Below are 21,192 nucleotides of genomic sequence, written 5' to 3' on the forward strand. Positions count from 1 at the left end.
TGTGTAATGGCTTTTAAATTAATTCTTCTATAGAGGGGCCTGTTTTCATACGTTAAAGGATTTGATGTTTTTCTATATTTTGCATAATGTTTCATGTAAAGCCGCAATTAATAAGTAGGAAACAAATCATTCTGTATCTAAATTGCTTTTGAGGGTTAACCCAAATACTTACTGCACAAGTACGTCCTGAGTACCTACAAACCAGGAGGATCAAAAGAGACATCTGTACGCCCTTATGACTCATCCAAACAAAAGTTAATACAGGAAATTGAGAGCTTGCGGAAAAATGTAAACCAATTGACGCGCACCTTAGATCAATTAGCTAAAGAAAAATCTAATGTAAAAATTAGCCAACCTGTTGCTAAAAAAACGATTGCTTGCCAGACAGATCAGACAGAAAACCGAGGCTCAGAGGTGCTTACAACACTTAATATCAACTCGTTGAATAAATATGAATGGCATTATGTGGTTCTGTCAAATATCCCAACTCAGTTCACCGGAAATCAGCTTGCGCACTTTGTCAAGAAAAAACTGGGAACCACAAACTTTATCAGATGCTTCCCAATGATAAAAAACAAAGAAAATGCACATTCCGACTTTAAAATTGGTGTGCAAAATATCAATTACTTAAAACGGCTGAAGGATATTGGCATGTGGCCTCCAGGCACTTTCATCTCCAATTCATGTTTATCATCCTCAAAAACACCAGCAAAGGTAATTAATACAACTTCAGGCTTACCATCTTGTAAGACTTTCGCCCCGGATAGTAGTCATAACTTGTCGCAACGGTCGGATGCAGCAACACCAGACACTCTACCCAGGAAAGTTAAATCTTTGAAGATTGGTTCAGACAAGGAGGTGATAGCTACTTCGAAGTCCCTAGCCACTGAATTGTTGGAGGCTAATTTTATCATTGATAGAGATAGGGAGATGAATAAAACATCAAATATAGACCCGATGACTCCACCATTAGTGAGACTGTCAAGAGACTCGGATGCGGCAGATGGTCGTTATTTACTGGCTAGGCTAAGGGATCCCTTAATTTTAAAACTCCTCAGGCTATTTCTTTCATATCTGCATGATCAGCCCTCCAGTGTACGTTTCGAATGACACACCAATACGAGCATCCGATTGGCACTTGCCTCAGAGGGACTTCCTGGTAACGTGGACGCCTTGCGGAAGCTCTACTTTTAATACCATGACGCCTATGGTATTGGTCCAGCTGAAGTAGAAGCAGATCTGTCAGCCTTTGGATACTTTTTCTCATCAGAGAAATTGCTACGCCTCCAAAGGATTAGAGAAAGCCAGAGCAATTACTATTCTAGTGGGTCTCCCACTAAGAATAAAAATGTTTATGTAGTTTGACGCAAGAAGAGGATCAAGCACCCTCTAAAATACTGGACAATGGCAAGCTTAGTATTTTCTCTCTAAATATTCAGTCTCTAAGACACAAAACTGACGATCTATTTCTTTTGTTAGAAGAGCTTCATTTTCCTGATATCGTTGCCATATCTGAACATTGGTTAAATATCGATGAACCCGTTTTTATTAACAATTACTCTACAGTGGCCAGATTTAATAGAACAAATGTATCTCATGGAGTAGTAACCAAGTTCGATAATTTAATAACTGAAAAACTATTTGAATTTTTTATTATCTATAGTAATAAATATGATCTTCATCTAATTTCTATATATAGAACACCTGACGCTGATGTAAATATATTCTTTCAAAAATTACTAAGCTTGCTTGAGTCTCTGCCTTTAAACTCAGCCTCTGCCTTTAGGCTCAGGAATCTCCCCAGTCCATTTTCGATTCTTTTGGCTTAATCATGCACATTAAATTACCAACCAGAATAACTAAAATCAGCTCGAGTACAATAGACTATGTCGTATCTTCCTTTGATCCGGATTTCGTTGACTGTACTGTCCTAAACTCAGGCTTTTCAGATCATGAAGCAGTGTTAACAAAGTTTTCCATAATATCAAAAACTAAAATAGTTCCCCGCAAATTAGGCCGTATTTTCTCAGATCGAAATTTTCTAAAGTTTAAGCACCTGTGTCTAACTACTGACTGGAATGTCCACTCTTCTGATGTTGATTCAGAATTCTCTAGATTTATAAAAACGCTCTCTAATCTGTCTCACAAATCCTTTCCTTTAAGGCCTCTCAAACTGAAAAAACATAAATCTTGGTCTACCCAAGGCTTACGTACATCTGCTAAGAACATGCGTTCATTATTCAATCTTGGAAAATTCTCGGACAGCGCTTTCTTTCATGACTATGTTAGACTATATAAGAAAATTTATCAAAGGATCCTAAAAGCGGCAAAAGACATTTACTATAACAGGAGATTAACAAAGTCTGGTAATATCGCTAAAGAATCATGGTCGATTGTTAATAATCTGAAAAATAAACCTTCTAAGTCCAATAATACTATCTCTACCTCTCCTAAGAACCTCAACAATTATTTTATAAATGTAGCGAAAAATCTAATGAGTACCATAGCTCCTACCCACGATCCACTTTCTTATCTTTCTAGTGCAGATGAGAATTTTCACAGTTTTTTCTTTACGCCAATACCTGAGCTTCGCAGTACGATTGGGGAAATCAAAAATAAGAGTTCTTCTGGAACCGATGGATTCACGTTGAACATGTTTCTAAACCTGCCAGAGTGTACGTTAAACCATCTTGCAAATTAAATCAACCTGTCTTTTCAACAAGGAGTTTTTCCCAACTGCCTTAAGGCAATAATAATCTCTCTACATAAAGGAGGAGATAAACATTAGTCTTCGAACTATCGCCCGATTGCTCTTCTTCCCACACTATCAAAAATTACTGAAAGATTAGTGAAAAAAAGGCTCCTATCATTTCTACTGAAATTTAAAATACTCACTCCTCAACAGTTTGGATTTTTAAATAACAAATGCACAAATGATGCTATGTTTTCCCTTTTTAATAATGTATACTGTAGCTTAAACAACCAACATGCTAAGGCAACAATCTTCTGTGATTTTTCTAAAGCTTTTGATTGCCATGATATCAACACTATGGGTTTAGTGGTATGCCCCTCGAATGGTTTAAGTCATATCTCAATAACAGGAGTCACTTTGTGAGGATTGATGCTACGGTGTCTTCTTGCAACTTAATAGAATGTGGAGTGCCTCAAGGTTCCGTGCTTGGCCCTATTTTGTTTCTCATATTTATCAATGATATCGCTAGTCTGAATATTAACGGAAGAACCTGCCTATTCGCGGATGATACTAGTTTTACCTGGAGTAATCCGGATATTGTCGAACTTCATAAAATCATATCAAGTGACTGAACTTCTATCAAAGCATGGTGCGACTCTAATCTTTACTGCCTTAACATCTTCAAAACTAAATTTTTGTCCCATAAAAATAATTTGGAATCTTTTGTACTGGATAGCGCAACGATTGACGAAGCCGACTGAGTGAAATTTTTGGTGCTTACTGTTGACAAGTCGTTAAAATGGGACATGCACATTAACCCTTTAACAAGAAAATTAAGCTCCGCTTGTTTTGCGCTAAGATCAAATTCCAAGGAGCTTAGTCTCTCAACCTCTATAACAGTGTATTTTGCCCTCTTTGAATCACACCTTCGTTACGTCCTTCCTTTTTGGGATGTGTGTAGTGTCACTCAACTTGACAAAATTTTGAGACTTCAAAAGAGAGCTTTGCGTTATACACTTAGACTTAATTATAGAGCTCATGCTTTGCCGTCACTACTTATATATGAGTCCGTTTGTCTAAATCGCAAGCACGTTTCATCAAATTCAGATATAGGCCATCCCATAATTATCCTCTCAGAAACGCAGAGTATGATTTATATCTGCCTACTCCACATTTAGAATTGGTAAAAAAGTCTATATTGTACAAAGCAAAAAAAATGCATAATCATTTGCCATTGAACATCAAGTCAAGATTTATTGTTTTTATACGTACTGTTTTATGTAGCTATATCTATATCTTGCTTTTCTTTTATACTTTTTTAATGAACACTTATGTATATTTTTATATATGTACTTTTTTGCTTTCTTAGGTTTCCCTTTTTTTTCTTTTTTTGACATTGTATACATGCAATTGTATATTTTTTAATTTTTAATTGTGTTTTATTTATTTATTCATACTTTTGACCACATACAATTATTGATTTTTATAAGTTTGTATATTTGTTTTACTAGTTTTATTTTATGTTTACTTTAGTTATCAGCTTTGTCTACAAATTGTAAAATTTTTTGACAATAAAGCGATTTATTGATTGATTGATTCCAATCCAGGCATTATCTGTAAAAGGAAAAAATGCCCTTCTTCGTTCTTCGTTCTTTTCTTCAACTTTTTAAGTCTGGAACTGAATTTAATTTCCATTATAATATAATCTGGCATTACTTTTTAATTAAATAATCCAGATAAATCATAGAATTCTAACCTAAAATTTTATGGTCACCAATCTCAATTTTAATACCATTCCAGACTACACTGGGAAGCTTCCAAATGCTATATCCAGAATAAGCCAATCGTGATCCAGTAAAAATGTATGAGCTTTTTTGGATAAAATATGAGACCCTTAACTCTATTTTCCTAATTTTCTAAAACAAACTCAAAAACCAAAAAAGTTCTTTAAAAATCAAAATAGTCCTAGTCATGGTACTTGTTTTCAGCTATTTTTCCCTACTAATTCAATTAACTAACCAAAACTCTTTATTTTTACTAGATAGTCCTATGGTTCGAACCGTTGATGTGACACTCAAATCACGAGACAGTTTTACCACTAACCACCACTCTTTATTTGTACTGTCGACACGTGTTTCGCTAACGATGTTAGCATCTTCGGGAGAACATTAAAACTATATCGATAAAACTGAAAAGTTTAATTTAATGCCTAAATCAGACTTTGATGATCATTAATGGTTGTACCAAAATCTCGATAAAACCGTAAAATTGTTTCGCCATAAACGACGTTAAATAAGGCAGTTTTGGCGAAAAACCGAGAGCATTTTTCTCCTCAGTCGCAACCTTAAGGTGGTAAGTTTGGCTTCGGTCCAACAACAACTTTACAAAAGGGCCCCGCTAAACTTTATCTGCAGCTTTATGGCACGGAATTTATTACTTGGCAAAAGCTCGGGAAAATTCCAAATAATTAGTGACTGGGGGGAGGGGACGGTTGTTTGTCTGCCTCCCCCTTTTATTCCTTTAACTTTATCAAAAATATTACTTAGAGTTTTATCGGGGTTTTCACTCCATTTAAGTCGTTAAGCTAGGTTATGTTCAATTGCTTATATCTCGGAAACTATTGCATTAAAGTCCAGTATATAAATCCTCAAACTTTTTGGAATTTCTCGTAGGATCAAAAAATATTAATATGTAACTCTTTCAATTGGAGCTTTATGACCTAAAACAGTAGGCCAAATATATCTGGGATTCGCATGTACATTTTAACGCGGAAAATCCCGGATCCTTTGCAGCAGCACAAATCCCCCCTTGTGATTGTTGGAAATCCGGCTCGAGCTCGAATTTAATGGAATTTAGATATAATAAGGCCCTCCCGATATCCACCTGCGACTTGCTTTACGTAATACGTCTTTGTCCTTACAAGTAGTAACAATGGCTTTTACATTTTTCCATGTAGCTTCGAGGCTGGTTAAGATATGTTTTTTTCTTTAAATGCTATTGAAAGCTTTTTATATTCTTAAGGTAATTTTTCCACTAAATTTACTGATTGGAAGGCCACTTCCCATCCTAACTAAACCCTTTAAGTCCCAATCAGTTATTTCAATGCACGCCCGTCTAATTTAATAGAGACTCGAATCCAAACCGTCAAAGCAGCACGCTAACAACCGAAATCGAATTAAACAAAGACGAATAAACCTAATTTAGAGTCAATCCAGTAGTATATACCCATTAGACACGTTACACACACACACACACGAATAACTGGAATTGGCAGAGCACGCCCTGTTTACTCTAAAGCTCCAAACAGCTGATTAGGGCCGGACCATAGATGCCACTAATCCAGTTTTCCTTTACGTTTCAGTTCCCATCTCTGTCCTGAACAATGAGATAATTGACAGCTTAGAGGAGGATGACAGCTCGCCAGTTTTAGAGGACGATATTACCACCAGAGGGCTGGCGAGGTTAAGTTCCGCGGCCACTTGTTTGGTCGCAGGGGTGGAATATACCCATGGACAACAGGTAAGCTTAAGAAAGAGAGTGACAGTATTAATGAAATGTAATGGAAATTTCGGGAAAATTATGCCGTCGTGTAATTCTCCCGGGAGCAGGTGTCGGCAATTTGAACGTGTTCATGCGTTTTAACCCGTGAAATTGTGGCGGAAATTAAGGTTTCGCTGACGATTTAACTTAGCTAAGTTTTGTTTAATGGGTGTTTATTTGTTTAACCGAGACGGCACTTTCCAACAATGCTTTCTTTCTAATTCTTAGCACTTACGCCCGGACTAAAAACGCCCGGATTAATTAATATTTTATTTGAATAAGGCCTCTTTCACACGGTCAGGATATTTATCCGTCCGTCTGATCGCCCGGCCGGGCAGCGCCCTGGAGCGCTCTTTACACGGGAGTTTGCGAAACTCCGGACCATTTGGTGCTAGGTAATTCAGTTTGACACTGATTATCATATACAATAGACGCAAAAAGATTATAATCACTTTGTTAATACATCGGCGAAAAAACAGCATAATAGACGAGTTTGGGTTCATCCGTTGCTAGAAAGCCGCTACTTGAAAGAAGCCTTCTTTGCGCTTTTTCAACAATTGAAAGAAGACGAAACTAATTTTTTTAATTATTTTCGTCTGAGCGTTACTTCTTTTTATGAGTTGTTGCAACGTGTGCAGCCCGAGGTACAAAAACAAGATACATATATGAGGAACTGCATCCAACCTGAACAAATGTTGGCTGTTACATTAAGGTAAGTTTCTATAAAATAAATAAAAAACAAAGTATACATTTTAGGTTAATATTCTATTTTAATAAAAGAATACATATATTTCCACTTCAAAAAAATCAAAAGTCAATATCTGAATTCTGTGAGAAAGGGCATGACAAATCGTTATAATTACTCGTAGATTGTGTGTCATTAGAATCAGGAGACAGGTAAGGTGGAGATATTACGTTACTAGAATTGTTACTTGATGGAATCGTTTGGTGTTGATTGGAGACACTGGGTAGCAGTGAAGTGTATGAAATGCCAGAAGACTGATACTGCTGAGAGTTCTGCAATGGATTGTTGCAGGGGTATTGTTGTGTTTGTTGTTGAGAGTATAGGAGAGTATAAACCTGCAGAACTCCCATCTGAAAATCTACAAGGTGGTTGTCATTGAACTTTTGAATAGAAGGAAGAATGCCCTTAAAAAATTTCATATTACGGTCCTCTTGGTCTCCTGCCTCAATCGATTTTAGCATCCTTAGTTCAAATTCGTCGAGAGTTCGCTTCCTCTTTCTCGTTGACTGCTGTACACCTGTAGTCTTTATGGTAAGGGTTGAATTGAATTGAATTGACGAAACAGTGGGCTGCCAAGGCAGTTGTGCATATAGGTCTCCTGATGGACCCGTCCTGCCCCACCGGGGGTTACCAGAGCCCAACGGCCTTAGAGAAACCGATAAGGCTATCTGGTCTGAAGGACTTAAAGTCGCTCGGTACACTGAAAGTGTTACCCAAGTATTTGAACCTGGCGCGCGTGAATGCTGGGCACTCACCGACTACATGGTCAACGGTTTCTTCCTCCTCACAGCACCATCGGCATTCCGGGTTGTCCGCAATACCGATAGTATGGAGATGGCTTCTTAAGTGCCAGTGACCGGTTAAAAGACCTGTCACTAGCCGAATTTCGCGTCTTTTTAGGCGTGGTAGATTTTTGGTGAGACAGGCAGAGGGCCCACCTATGTGCGCTTTGGCCTGTCTCATACGGTAAGGATTTTTGCAGATGGAGTTTGCGAAATTTGGTGGGTTACATCTGGAGTCTCCATCCCTCGATCTGCTGATTAGAGTTCTTCTGTTTCCTGCTGACCTGCCTCATCTGTCTGCTTATAGGCCATGTTAAACTCAGTTGACCGGTGATATAAACCCTTCTCGAGTTGTTCGTGATACACATACTTTCTCAGTTTTGATGAAGCAGCTCCTGATTTTTTTGAGTTTTTGTCTCGGTTCCTCCATTTAAGCCACTGGTCTCTGATATTATTCCACTTTGTAATAACCATTTGACCTGAACAAAAAATCTACAATAGTATAGAATTTTTAGATGATTTTTTTTCAATTTCAGGTACCTGTCTAGTGGATGTAGCTTCACAGATCGGTATTATAGCTATCGACTAAGAATTTCTACAAGTACAAAAATTTTTCGGGAGGTCTGTAACATTCTCTGGTCATCTTTAGTACAAGAATTTATTCTTAAACTTACGAAAGAACTCTGCGAGTCAGTTGCAACTGGATTCGAAAAACGAGCAAATTTTTTCCACTGCATTGGTGCGGTAGACGAAAAACATATTAGAATTGTAAAACCCAAGTTTAGTGGTTCGTTATACTATAATTATAAGTCCTATTTCTCAGTTGTGTTGATGGCAGTCGCTGACCCGAACTATCGATTCATTTATGTTGATGTAGGCGTATATGGAAGTGAGTGTGATTCAAGTATTTTTAAAGAAAATACTTTGTGGAAGAGTATACAAGAAAAGACCTTGGAATTGCCACCTGCAAAGCCTTTACCTGGTTCTGAAGGTCCAAATATACCTTAGTTTCTTATAGGAGACGAAGCCTTCGGATTAAATACTAATTTACTACGGCCTTTTGGAGGAAAGGAACTTTCACAGAAAAAAAGAATATTCAATTATCGCCTGAGCCGAGCCAGGAGATATGTTGAGTGTTCCTTTGGTATACTGACAAACAAATGGAGAATTTTGCATCGACCTTTGAATGTTAATACAGATTTTGCCGTTAGTATTGTGAAAGCTTGTGTAGTGCTTTACAATTTCGTGAGGGAAAGAGATGGCTATAACTTTGAGGATACCATGACAGTTTTGGATATGAATGATTTGCCAGTACGACCAAATATGCAAGGTGGAAGGGCGGCTAACCTAACTAAAACTTACCAAACTCTTTTCTTTCTCCGTCACTTAAATTTTTAAAATTTTCTTTCAACTGGGCGCAAATACTTCTCCATGCCTCAGTTTTTTTATTGCGATTTTTGTAATCCTCAGCAGCTTTGTCCCAAATTTCTGGTTTATTCTGAACTAAACTAATCAGGATTTCAGAATCTATTTCTTCTACTTCTTTCGACATGATTAAATACTCGTAGCTACAATACAAAGTAAACAAACAGTTTTCACAACAGCCTACACGGTACTGACCTGCAGACAGGTATAGACCAATCGGACAATTAAACACCCGGATCATGTAAACGCATTCATTGCGCACTATGGTCTGCTAGACCATTTACTCTTCGCTCCCTTTCCGGTTAATTTATTTCAACAAAAAACCGTGTTGCTTTCTTAATGTAAAGTGGTGACATCTGTTTAACTGTTTTTAAAAAATATTTTAAAGTTACTGTGGGTTTCGCTATCTAGTACTTATTCGGTTATATGATATAATATATAGAAAACTAGATATAGATGACTCCGTTGGTCAGATTAGTTTGAATGGCGGTTGTTATAGTTTTTAGATCGGTCTGTCTATTATGTTGGAGCGGTGCTGTTTAGATGTTATTGTTTTAAACCTAAGTGTATTATATATTATCTTATGATGAGATTTACTCGTTTAATTTTAATTGCACCGTTCTATATGTGCTTTTGTTATGACAAGTATCGTTTTTAACAATGTAAGTACGCTTGAAAATTTGTTTATATTCAGTATTTTACCAATTTTTGATAAGCGTAGTATATCTATGTAAATTTTGTCTTTTACTTTTAGTCCTCGACCTAATGATGCGATAAGATTGTAATCGCGAAACCGGTCGTCATAATAAAAAAGGAATTTCTGGTGAAAGAAATTTATTTTCTACCCTAATTGTTTGCAAATGCCTATAAAATAATTTTTTAAATTAAATTTATTTAATGTTATACTCAACCAATTTTAACAATTAAAAATTGAAGAGATAGAAATGTCTAACTTTTATTTTAAAACACATTCAACAAAACTCTTCGGTTTCAGTTGAACCTTGTTAGACAAACGTTAGTAATTTTAAAGCATTTTTGACCCTTTTCTTTTTGAATAGATGAAATTAAATCGGTAATATTTAAAAAACCGGGATATTTATTATAAAATAAAAGCCAACTCCGATATTTTCAAAAAAAAAAACATTTATAATAAGAAAATACAGAATATACCAGCGTGAATGGTAGGCTATACGGCTATGGATGTCCAAAATTGGCTATCCACTGGATACATATTTTTTGTACTTGCTCATAATAGGATAACGATTGAACTAATTTTGGATTTGTTGAAAAATTTTATTCATAGGTTGTAAAAAAATTGTTTGGAGTGAATCGACCTATTACAATATAATTATTGTGCAACGGTCTAGCTAATATTAGTCCGGACAAAAATGACAAAAAATATTTTCTTTTATATGTAAGTCAATTATTTAAAATATTCCGGTATTGATTTCAGTGCCAACTCTAGAAACGTGAATTTAATTAAATTCCTCTAGGGGTCAAAAGAGGGCAGAAAGGGCAAAGGTTTATTATTAAAAATTCTCGACTTTTATGGAACAAGAAAGGGAGGCGTCGCGACGCCATTTGTACGCAAGAACTAAAACCCGCAACCGGTTTGTCGGTGATAGTCGTTTGCAATTTGTTAAAGACGCAATAATTAATCTGGGAGTTGGCGCAACTTAGACAATGGAATACACACGTAATTTACGAGTTTCGTTTAGGAGAGACGTGAAGAAGAAGTTCTCGGGATAGAAAGTTCTTGCGTTGAAATCCCCCTGGAAACCGAGCGGTTTTGTTGGTCCTGGTTGGTTTCTGGCATATCCTAGTAATGTTATTGGAACATTTCGGAAAAAGATTCCCTCAGGATTTCCTTGACACATCATCATAAGATATTATATGAGTGATGGAACTATTTATGACTACTAACTTTAAAACGAAGCGAAACTAACTTTTAAAGCGAAATGGTTTGACGCTGATTCAAAATATAAAAGGACATTATCTATGATAATGTCCACTAACAACGATTTTTCCGCGGTCACAAAATTTGATAATTTATTATCTGAAAAAGTATTCGAATTTTCCATCGTCTATCATAATACCTTTGACCTTTATATAGTTTGTATTTACACCTGGCGCGGACGTGCAAATTTTCTGCCAAAAATTTTTAAGCTTGTTAGAATCCCTGCCCTTAATAAGCAAATTAATTTTGTGTGGCGATCTTATTATTGACTTCTCCAGTTTGTGTGCTGCTAAGGAATCCCTTCAGTCCATATTTGATTCATTTGGGATAGTTATGCATATTAACTCCCCAACCAGAATAACCAAAACTAACTCTAGTATCATTGACTACGTCGTATCAACCTTTGATCCGGAACTCGTTGATTCAACTGTCTTTAACTCAGGTTTCTCCGATCATGAAGCAGTGTTAACTAAATTTTCTCTAAATCACAAAAATAAAAGAGTCCCGCGCAAAATGTGCCGTATCTTTGGGGAAAAAAATTTCCTAAATTTCAAAATCTATGTCTATGTCTAAGAACAGACTGGGACTTCCTATCTGATGATGTTAACACTGAGTTTTCTCGATTTATAAAGTCACTGTCTGATTTGGCATCCAACTCATTTCCTCTTAGACCCATCAAAATTAAACAAAAAAAACCCTGGTCTACTAAAGGCTTACGCTTGTCTTCTAAAAATATACGCTCCTTATCACACTTAAAAAAATTCTCAGACAGTGTGTTCTTCCACGATTACGTAAGGTTGTACAAAAAAATTTACCATAAAACAATAAAGGCAGCCAAGGACCTCTATTACAATAAAAGGATTTCTAATTCTGGAAATGTTGGTAACGAGACTTGGTCTATTGTTAATGAATTAAGGGATAAAGCTTCTCCATCTATCACAATCCCCACTTCACCGGATAACTTAAATAAACTTTATAAATGTAGCCAAAAATCTTATGAATACCGTAACTCCTTCCCACGATCCTCTCTCATATCTCGCTAATGAGAATTTACATAATTTCTCTCTTACACCCATACCATTAGAAGAACTACGCAGCATAATAAAAGACATTAAAACCAAATTTTCATCTGGGGCTGATGGTCTAACCCTCAAAATGTTTTCAAATCTCCCGAATATCACTTTAAACCATCTTACCAACTTGATTAATATGTATCTTTAAATTGGAATCTTTCCAAGCTGCCTTAAGACGGCAATTATTATTCCTTTACATAAAGGGGGCGAGAAGGATCAATGTTCGAACTACCGCCCAATTGCACTTCTCCCAACATTATCGCAGATTATTGAAAGACTGGTAAAGAAACGACTTTTATCCTTTTTGCTTAAATATAAAATTATAACCCCGCATCAGTTCGGATTTTTGAGTAACAAGTGCACAAATGACGCTATGTTGTCCCTCTTTAATAATATATAATCCAGCCTAAACAGCCATCTCTCTACAGCAACAATTTTCTGTGATTTCTCTAAAGCTTTCGACTGTGTTAACCATAATATATTAATTAATAAATTGCAGCACTATGGAATTAGAGGAACACCTCTCGAGTGGTTCATGTTATACCTGAACAACAGGAATCAGTTTGTTAGGGTTGATTCGATGACGTCTTCGTGCAAGCCAATAGAATGCGGGGTACCTCAGGGCTCAGTTCTAGGCCCTATTTTGTTTCTTCTATTTATAAATGATATTGCTAATCTGGACATAAATGGTAAAATTTGTCTCTTTGCGGACAATACTAGTTTTTCTTGGAGCAACTTAAATATGGTGGCTCTTCGTAGAACCATATCTCGTGACCTAGTCACCATTAAATCATGGTGCGATTCAAATCTCTCGTGCCTTAACGTCTCAAAAACTTATTATATACTCATTATCATTTAGCGGTGCGTTGCAACCTTTTGTAATTAATAACAATTGAATGGAGGTCTTTGATTCCGTAAAGTTCTTGAGACTGATGGTAGACAACTCTTTAAAATGGGATATCCACATCGATTCCTTATCCAAAAAATTAAGTTCTGCATGTTTTGCTCTGAGATCAGTATCCAGGGAGCTAAGTTTGGCAACGGCTATAACAGTTTATTATGCCCTGTTTGAGTCGCACCTCCGATATGCCCTTCCGTTTTGGGGTACGTGTGGTGCGACTCAATTTGAACGCATATTTAAGCTACAAAAGAGAGCTATACGCTATTCATTAAGACTAAATTACAGAACTGACTGCCAAGAATATTTAAACAAATTTAAAATACCAACTCTTCCTTCCTTATTTATATTTGAATCCGTCTGCCTAATCCGCAAGCACTTATCAGATATGCCAGAAAGGCCATCTCACAATTATCCTCTTAGAAACGCAGAGTTCGATCTTTATCTACCAACCCCACGATCAGAACTAGTTAAACGATCCATTCTTTACAATGCAAAAAAAATGCACAATCATTTCCCATTTAAAATCAAATCAATAACAACTTTTACCAAATTTCGGAAAGCTCTGAAATCATACTTGCTGGAGAGAGCCTTATACACAGTAAACGACTTTTTTTAATAATTAATGTTATGTAATTTTAAGCACGCGCTTCCTAAACACTGGTTAATTTGTTTATGTTATTACGATAACATACATAAATAATATTTGAATATTATGTAAACAAATTAGTAGTTTGCTAATAATGTTTTTGTAAACAGGTGCCTGCTTTTTTTGCCGACTTTGTATACAAGTGAATGTATTTATATTTATAGATTTTAAGGAAATGTGTCCTCAAACAATTTATAAAATTGTTAAGTTTTTTGTATGTTTTGTTGTATTTTTTATTTTTATATATTTGTATTTTTTGTTTTCTCTTTATATATATTTTGTTTGTATGATTTATTTAAATAATAGCTTTGCCGACAAAATTTTAAATTTTATGATAATAAAGCATTGATTGATTGATTGATTGCTCTCGATAAGGGAGACAGAGGGCGGATCACCAGGGCGGTGATGCTATAAAATTGCGAGCCCTGTCTGTCCCTTATCGTTTTGGCCGATTCCCCATCCACCCCCACCACCAGCCTGAGGTTCTTAGCCTCTTCCTTGCGCTCCCACACTCTCCACTGGGAGCACGGGAGGCCAGGATTTTGAAGCTCCAGAAGCCTCAGGGTGTCCTTGTCAGACTTATGTCTAATATCCGGAATCCTTAAGATGGCCCGGCGTAAGCGAACTGTGGAGGGATCCACTATTGTCAGCGTGACCCCCTCCCAAGGGGAAAGACTTGAAAGTGCCCGACGGAGCCACTCCAGACTTTCCTGGTTCGCGGCCGTTAACAGACAACAAATGTGGTTCCTGATCAGCCGCGGTGAATGGAATTGCAGTGACTGTGCCTCACTGCCGGACGAAATCAGCAGTATGGCCTCGGTCACCGAGTCCACGAATTGTAGCAGCTGTTCGCCAGTGAAACCGACCTCGGGCTGTCCCGTTCGGCACACTGCAGCTTGGCGCTGCCGACCGATCGCGCATAGCTGACTTGAGGCCGGGACTCGGCGGTCCGCGATCTCTTAGCCCCGCCAGCGGGCTCGGTACGCGTAGACCCGGGTGTCCTGAGCCTTTCGGTGCCTGGTCCCTCCTTAGTGGAAGCCCCAGGCTTGCAAGCCTATGAGGGAGTAGGTGCCAGTGCCGCTGCGGAAGCCGAACCCAGGGAGCCCTTGGCCTCTTCTGCAGCCCTAGCCTTCCTTCTCCTTCTTTTCTCAGAACCGCAGAGGTTCTTTCTTTTCAGCTGTGCCCTGTTGAGAGCTCCAGCTAGATCGTCAATGTTGACGTCGGGGATTACCGGGTTCCCTGCTGAGGCAGAGCCCTCGGGGGTGGGAGAATGTGTGGGCCCATAAGAGGAAGGGCCCGCAACAGGAGCTGAAGCAAAGGTGGGCTCTGATGTATCAGAGCCGTTTACCTGGGTAAGGCTAGATACTCTGGAAGGTCGCCCGGTATTCCAGAAGGAACGTCAGTGTCCGTGTTTTGCCCCACGACCATTCATCCCTCGGCACGTTGCCTACACACCTTGGATTGGGCTAAAGAAGAGAAGAAGGCACGCAGGAAAAGACGAACACTAAGAAAGAAGAACAGCAGGCCGAGAGCGGCAGATAGTAAGCAGAAAGAAGAGAAAGCAGAGGTACACCCAAGAATAGCGGAAGAAAGATGTGACTCTAGTCCAACAATCCCAAGTGTTATTGCCGGGGAGTTTATCGACGTCCAGTCTAGATTTACAGGATTTAGTTTCAACAGGGTTACCGCATGTAGGATGCAGGCTGGGCCTGCATACTCCCGATCATTGACGGGAGTATCCTGTAGTCTTGGTAGTTTGATGACTATGGAGGTGCTAGCCAAGAAGAAAAACAAAGAGGTCTCCGATTAGAGCCCACACCACCTCCCCAACTCCGCATAAAGGGATTAAGAAACAAAGTACTGTGGTCCAAATACCATGTTTTAATGTTTTTTGCCAAAAGTGTCATTGGAAGAGAATAACAAAACAAATACTTTAAATACAACTTTAAATAAATATTGATCTTTAAAAATTTATAATTTTACAGCCAAAAACTAAACCAAAATCTTTAAGAAATATAAGGACAGGAATATCGCTTTTGCATAAACGATATTTGGCATATTCGTGGGATATTCCAGGCATATTGCAAAATATTTCATCAAATGAAATGAGAGGTGGCATATTCCACGGATATTGGATGCCGTCTGATCGAATACTACGTCTACATCGAATGTCTGAAATAAAACTGAACGATCACGGATAATTATTATTGCCAGTGTCTGGAAATTAAAGAAAAAAAAATCCTGAAAAATATAAAATACTACTCCAGACCCTAGAAAAACAGGGAAAAATTAATTCAAGTGACTTAATTTACATCCGGAGTTTCTTTTGCCCGTAAAAAGGATAAACATAAATTCCGTCAGCAACTCCCCCGAAAAATAAAGGAAAATCCCGGGAAACAGAAAATAATTTCCCTCGCCCCGAACTCCCCGGGGAAACCAAAACTCGACTTACGGATCCACGTATTTCGGGATTTCGGTTTTTCAGTTGCCATCTTTCCGCATCCAGATTTTCGACGGGATCAGCAAATATTCCTGCGGGAGCGACGGCACGAATCAACTTTTCTTTTTATGCATACTAGTCAATAATAAATCTCTCCCTTTAAATCAAATTCCCTTAGTTCGGTAACCCCCCTTCACGCCACCTCACGGTAAGCAAACAAATTCCTAGGATATCCTTAAAATAAGTCCCTATAACATTCTGAAATTTTCTTGCTAAAACGCATATGTATTGACTGCGAACGATTGACGTGGAAACTCATGTTTGAACGGAAAAATAAAACTTTTCCAATAAAGGAAAACTTGCCGGAAAATATATTAGAGATTTGGGCAGGAAGCGGGAAGTTTAAAGTGGCTTTTGGCTGTTCCTGCTGGGGTCGGAAATATCCCCTTAATATGTGACTTTTACTTTAGTTTGACATATGCATTTTAGTTGTGCATTAAATAAATTGAGAAAAAGATTTCAAAGGTTGGAAAAATAGAGAATTGTTTGAGATTCCTCGGCTATATCGGGGAAAATATTAGTCCTACCAATCTTGCATTGGTACTAAGTGATTCAAGAGATCCCAAATATTTAAAAATTGCATTTAAAGGTTAATAGATTTCTCGGGAAAAAAAATCAAAGTTGGACATTTTCGTATATCCCGAAGACGTCTTTCGTTTTAGTCTTTAACTAAAACGAAACGTTTTCTTTCGTTAACTTCTCTATGGATTGGGTTTCCTTTAGGAGCGAATCTAACTCTTTTAGAATTTGATGAAACTTTTCCAAGACGTTGCTGAAAATCCAAGGAACTTTTAGACATCCAAAATACGACAATTCAAACGCTATCAAGAATATTTAAATTTTTGGATTAAAATCGACTTTTATTCAAGGGTAAAGAGCCAAATCTCGGAAAGTATGAGTCGTATGATTTTTACAGTGATATCAAACAATTCAAGAGGTTCATTAAATTTTCATCATTTAACAAACGTCAATTTTATCGAAAATTATTAAATTTTTTTTTGTAATACGTATCTGCTACGCTTCGTATACTGCTTTTTTTTTGTAATACGTATTTGCTTCGTGTATGCGTATTTAATTTAAATATATTTTGGCTTTTAAAATTTAAACGCAGTATGTCTGATCTTCGTCAATGTTCCCGGTAATTTTTAAGGGATTTTATTGAACTTCGTGATTTTCACAGGCATATGAAATAATGGAGAAAAAAAAATGAAAACTCTAAGTCTCAGTCTCAAAATGTCTTTTTAATTATTCAGGTGACATGTTTCGCTAATGAAGCATCATCAGACCTTATAGCTAGATGACCTGCTTAGCAGGTCATCTGAGACTTAGAGTTTTCATTTTTTTTCTCTAGTTACGTAGGTCTCTTTGAGATAATGGACGAGTTCTTTTAATATGAAATAATGATTGAAAAATACAAGGAAATTGATAAGGCGGCAAACAAACAGACAGTTACCAAAAAAATTAAAACTCAAAAAAAGTTTCAGAAGAGAGAGAATCAAATTCGATTTTATTCCAGGCACCTGAGGTTATTTGTTGTACTACAAATGGTATTCCAGGTTTTCTTAGGCTTCTTTCAAGTAATTTTTGTTTTCATTGCAGGCATTTTCAAAAATTATTTTAGTAATTGTAACTGATACAATTATTGGCTATGTGATAGTCATTGGCCACTTTCCCTTTTAATAAGAAAAATTAGAATTCTAGACAACATGGCTCTAGTTTTTAAATCGAGGTATATTTGGCAACATGTTTTCTATCAAACGTCAACATTTCATTTTATTTCGATACGGTAAATATGAACGTTGAACGAGACAGAGACTTTTTAAAAAACAATTTTATTTCTTAAAATACAAATTGACAGTATAACGTGCAGCAACAGAAACAATGAGATAAAGCGACTTAAAATCTAAGGTTTATATAATGCAAAAAGTACTGATGTAGCCAACCACGCAAGTGGGTAGATTTACACTGGAGAGTCATCTCTTCTTAGGCATATAACTTACGCTCATGCATTTGCGCCAACCACATGCAAAATATCTGATCGCGCTAGATTCACTCAAGTCAAGCTTTTTGGCTTGTGCAAGTGAACGATTTTGGTTTTCATGCAACAGTCTACTTGCGCAAATTGGGCATGCACAAGTCAATTGGCGCAAATTGCATGAGCGTGAAAACGGGCCACTAGGTGGAAGAACGGGTCATTGATTTCTATATTAGCAAAGGACCTGAACCTCTCCCAATTAAATATTTTTTATATTTATAATCATTAAAAGGCATTTATTATCATTATTATTAATGTTAATAGGTTTCCCAGACAAAAATCCAAAATTGGCCATTTTCGACCGTACGCTCGAAAAAATGTTAGGAATGCGTGGATCAAAATGGAAACTGTTTTTACATGGGTCCGATGTTTTTTAGGCTTTTCATTCCAACAAATTCCAACGATGTTTTTCCAGATTTTTCAGTTTATTCGTGATTTTCCATCTTTTTCAGGATTTTGAAATCAATTTTGATTATATTCCAGGCACTTGAGGTCAACTTGATAACGGTTTTTGAATAATTTTTTATATTTTCCAAGATTTCAAAATTAATTTTGATTTTATTCCAGGCACTTGAAGCCATTTGTTAAGTTTTCCAGAGAAATTAAATCATTTTCTACGCATTTTCATTTTCAGATTTTTTTTTATTATGCCTTTCAAAGAAGTCTTTTCAATTTTTTTAATAAAATTTTCATAATTTCCAGGATTTAAAATAAATTATGCTTTTATTCCAGGCATCCGACGTCATTTATTAAATTTTCCAGAAATCTGAAATTCAGGTGTATTCAACATGGTTTCAAGTCATTTTTATTTGCATTCCAGGAATTTTCAGTCAGTTTTCACGACTTCCAATCTTCCAAAGACGTTTTTCCAGATTTTTTAAATTAATTTTTCATATTTTTCAGGGTTTTAAAATCAATTTCGATTTTATTCCAGGTATTTCTAAATAATTATTCAATTTTTTTTTTAACTCTTTTTCTTATCATTTTTGGCCGGACTAATATAACATAATGGGTCGAGTACTGGGCGACGCCCCTTATATCTTCTATCTCACTCCGTTAGGCGTGAGATCCGGCGGCACGTATAAGTTCTTCCTTTCTAGGCGGCGCATTAGTCCGGTCAAGAGTGTTTAAAATTGTGCATTTGATCAAAAATACAAAAGAATGCTCATAACTTCTTTTTTATTCGTTTTTCGAAAAAATATGTTAAATATATTTAAAGGAAGCATCGACTGCAAAAATATAAAATCCAAAATTTCCCATTGGTTTTGAAAAAATTACCTTGTTTGTCTAGACGTTTTCCATCTGCTACTGCATGGTAAATAAAACCAAAATTTCTTTAGCCATCAATAGCTCCAATATTCCACACAACTTTTTTATATAAATCATGATTAATGGAAATCAATTATTTAAGGAAATGATTCAATAGGCCTGGAAAATTATTTGAAATGATCAGAAGGCATAAAAAATCACTAGTGTCTGGAATCAAATAAAAACTGACTTCTAACACCTGGGATATAATAAAATCAGAACTTTAAAGTGAAAATACCGTTGATTTATACATTAGTACTATATTTCACAGTGCAATTTAGGTAAGGTTATATTAAGACTCCCCTCCCACAAAAATTCCCTTATTTAAGTCTGTTTTGGTAAGCAAACAAATAAGTTCTCCCTCGCCTGGAATAAATTAAAACCATGACTCTAAAGGCATAAAATCCACCGCCGAAATACCGTTGATTTATTCAATAGTACAATATTTCACAGTACAATTTATTATATAGGGTTAGGTTGGCATACAAGGTAATAATAATTCTCTCCCCTTTAAACAAAAATTCCCTTATTTAAGTCTGTTTCGGTAAAGCAAACAATTAAGTTCTCCTCAAAACAAACGGAGAACAAACAACTTCGAAACGGATCCCGAAAACTTTTGCGGAAAGGCGAGTTAATTCGAGACGATTTGTAAACGAATCCGTGAAATAACACCAGTCGGCCAGGCAGATAGACACGCCGGCACTTGACCACTCGAAAATGGTAATTTTCTTCTCCCCTTGTCACCGTTTACGTTTTTAATATCCAGGAGGATTTCAGTTGGTAGAGGTCAAGGCTATGAGGCAGCCGGTACTGACATATGGAAACCGTTTACCGTCTCTAGAATTTATTAATCAGGCAAGTAATCGGTCCCAAGCTATGTGGACTGTGAGAATATGGCTTAGCTTTACCCCAGACAGGATAAACACCAGACAGGATAGACACGCCGGCACTTGACCACTCGAAAATGGTAATTTTGTTCTCCGCTTGTCACCGTTTACGTTTTTAATAATCATCCCCCGGATATTAAAAACGTAAACGGTTACAGTTCAGTTGGATTGGGTCAAGGCTACGAAGCCTCTAGAATTTTTCAATCAGGCAAGTAATCGGTCCCAAGCTATGTGGAATGTGATAATATCGCTTAGCTTTAATATTGAAGAAACTGAAGCGAGCCAATTCAATGTTTTCAATGAATCATTTTTAGTATTCGTACTAAACTGAAAGACTTGCTTCCCTTGGCTCATAAAATCTTTTGGATTATTTGACAAGCAGTTGTGGACCACGCATCAAGTTTGTTAAGCTTAATGGTTTAAAAAATAGTAAAAGTACTAATCCTTTTGATCTAAGTGCTAGACAGAAAATACCATAAGAAACTTTATTATAGTACCATGAATCAAGATCAATTTGGTAATTGGTAATTTCATCAGGAGTTTTTCTACCTGCCTTAAATCTTCTTCATTGTTACACCATTGTTAACTATCGCCCTATTTCACTAATTTATATCTTTGAATCTTTGCTAAGGCACAGATCGAAGGGTATTTTCAACTCAATTCATTCTTCTATGAAAAATAACACGGCGTTAGAAAATGGT

The 21,192-nt window shown here is 36.7% G+C and overlaps 1 protein-coding gene across 1 annotated transcript in view; it reads left to right on the forward strand.

Annotated features, from left to right (window-relative positions):
* LOC126747023 (uncharacterized) overlaps positions 1-21,192 on the forward strand; it is a 312,317-nt gene that overhangs the window by 276,580 nt on the left and 14,545 nt on the right. The window contains exon 2 of the mRNA XM_050455507.1: positions 6,054-6,211. Within this exon, the coding sequence (XP_050311464.1) occupies positions 6,054-6,211 (158 nt within the window). The remainder of the gene's footprint in view (positions 1-6,053; positions 6,212-21,192) is intronic.

This window comes from Anthonomus grandis, chromosome 18 (genome assembly GCF_022605725.1).
Source record: "Anthonomus grandis grandis chromosome 18, icAntGran1.3, whole genome shotgun sequence".
Classification (NCBI taxonomy): domain Eukaryota; kingdom Metazoa; phylum Arthropoda; class Insecta; order Coleoptera; family Curculionidae; genus Anthonomus; species Anthonomus grandis.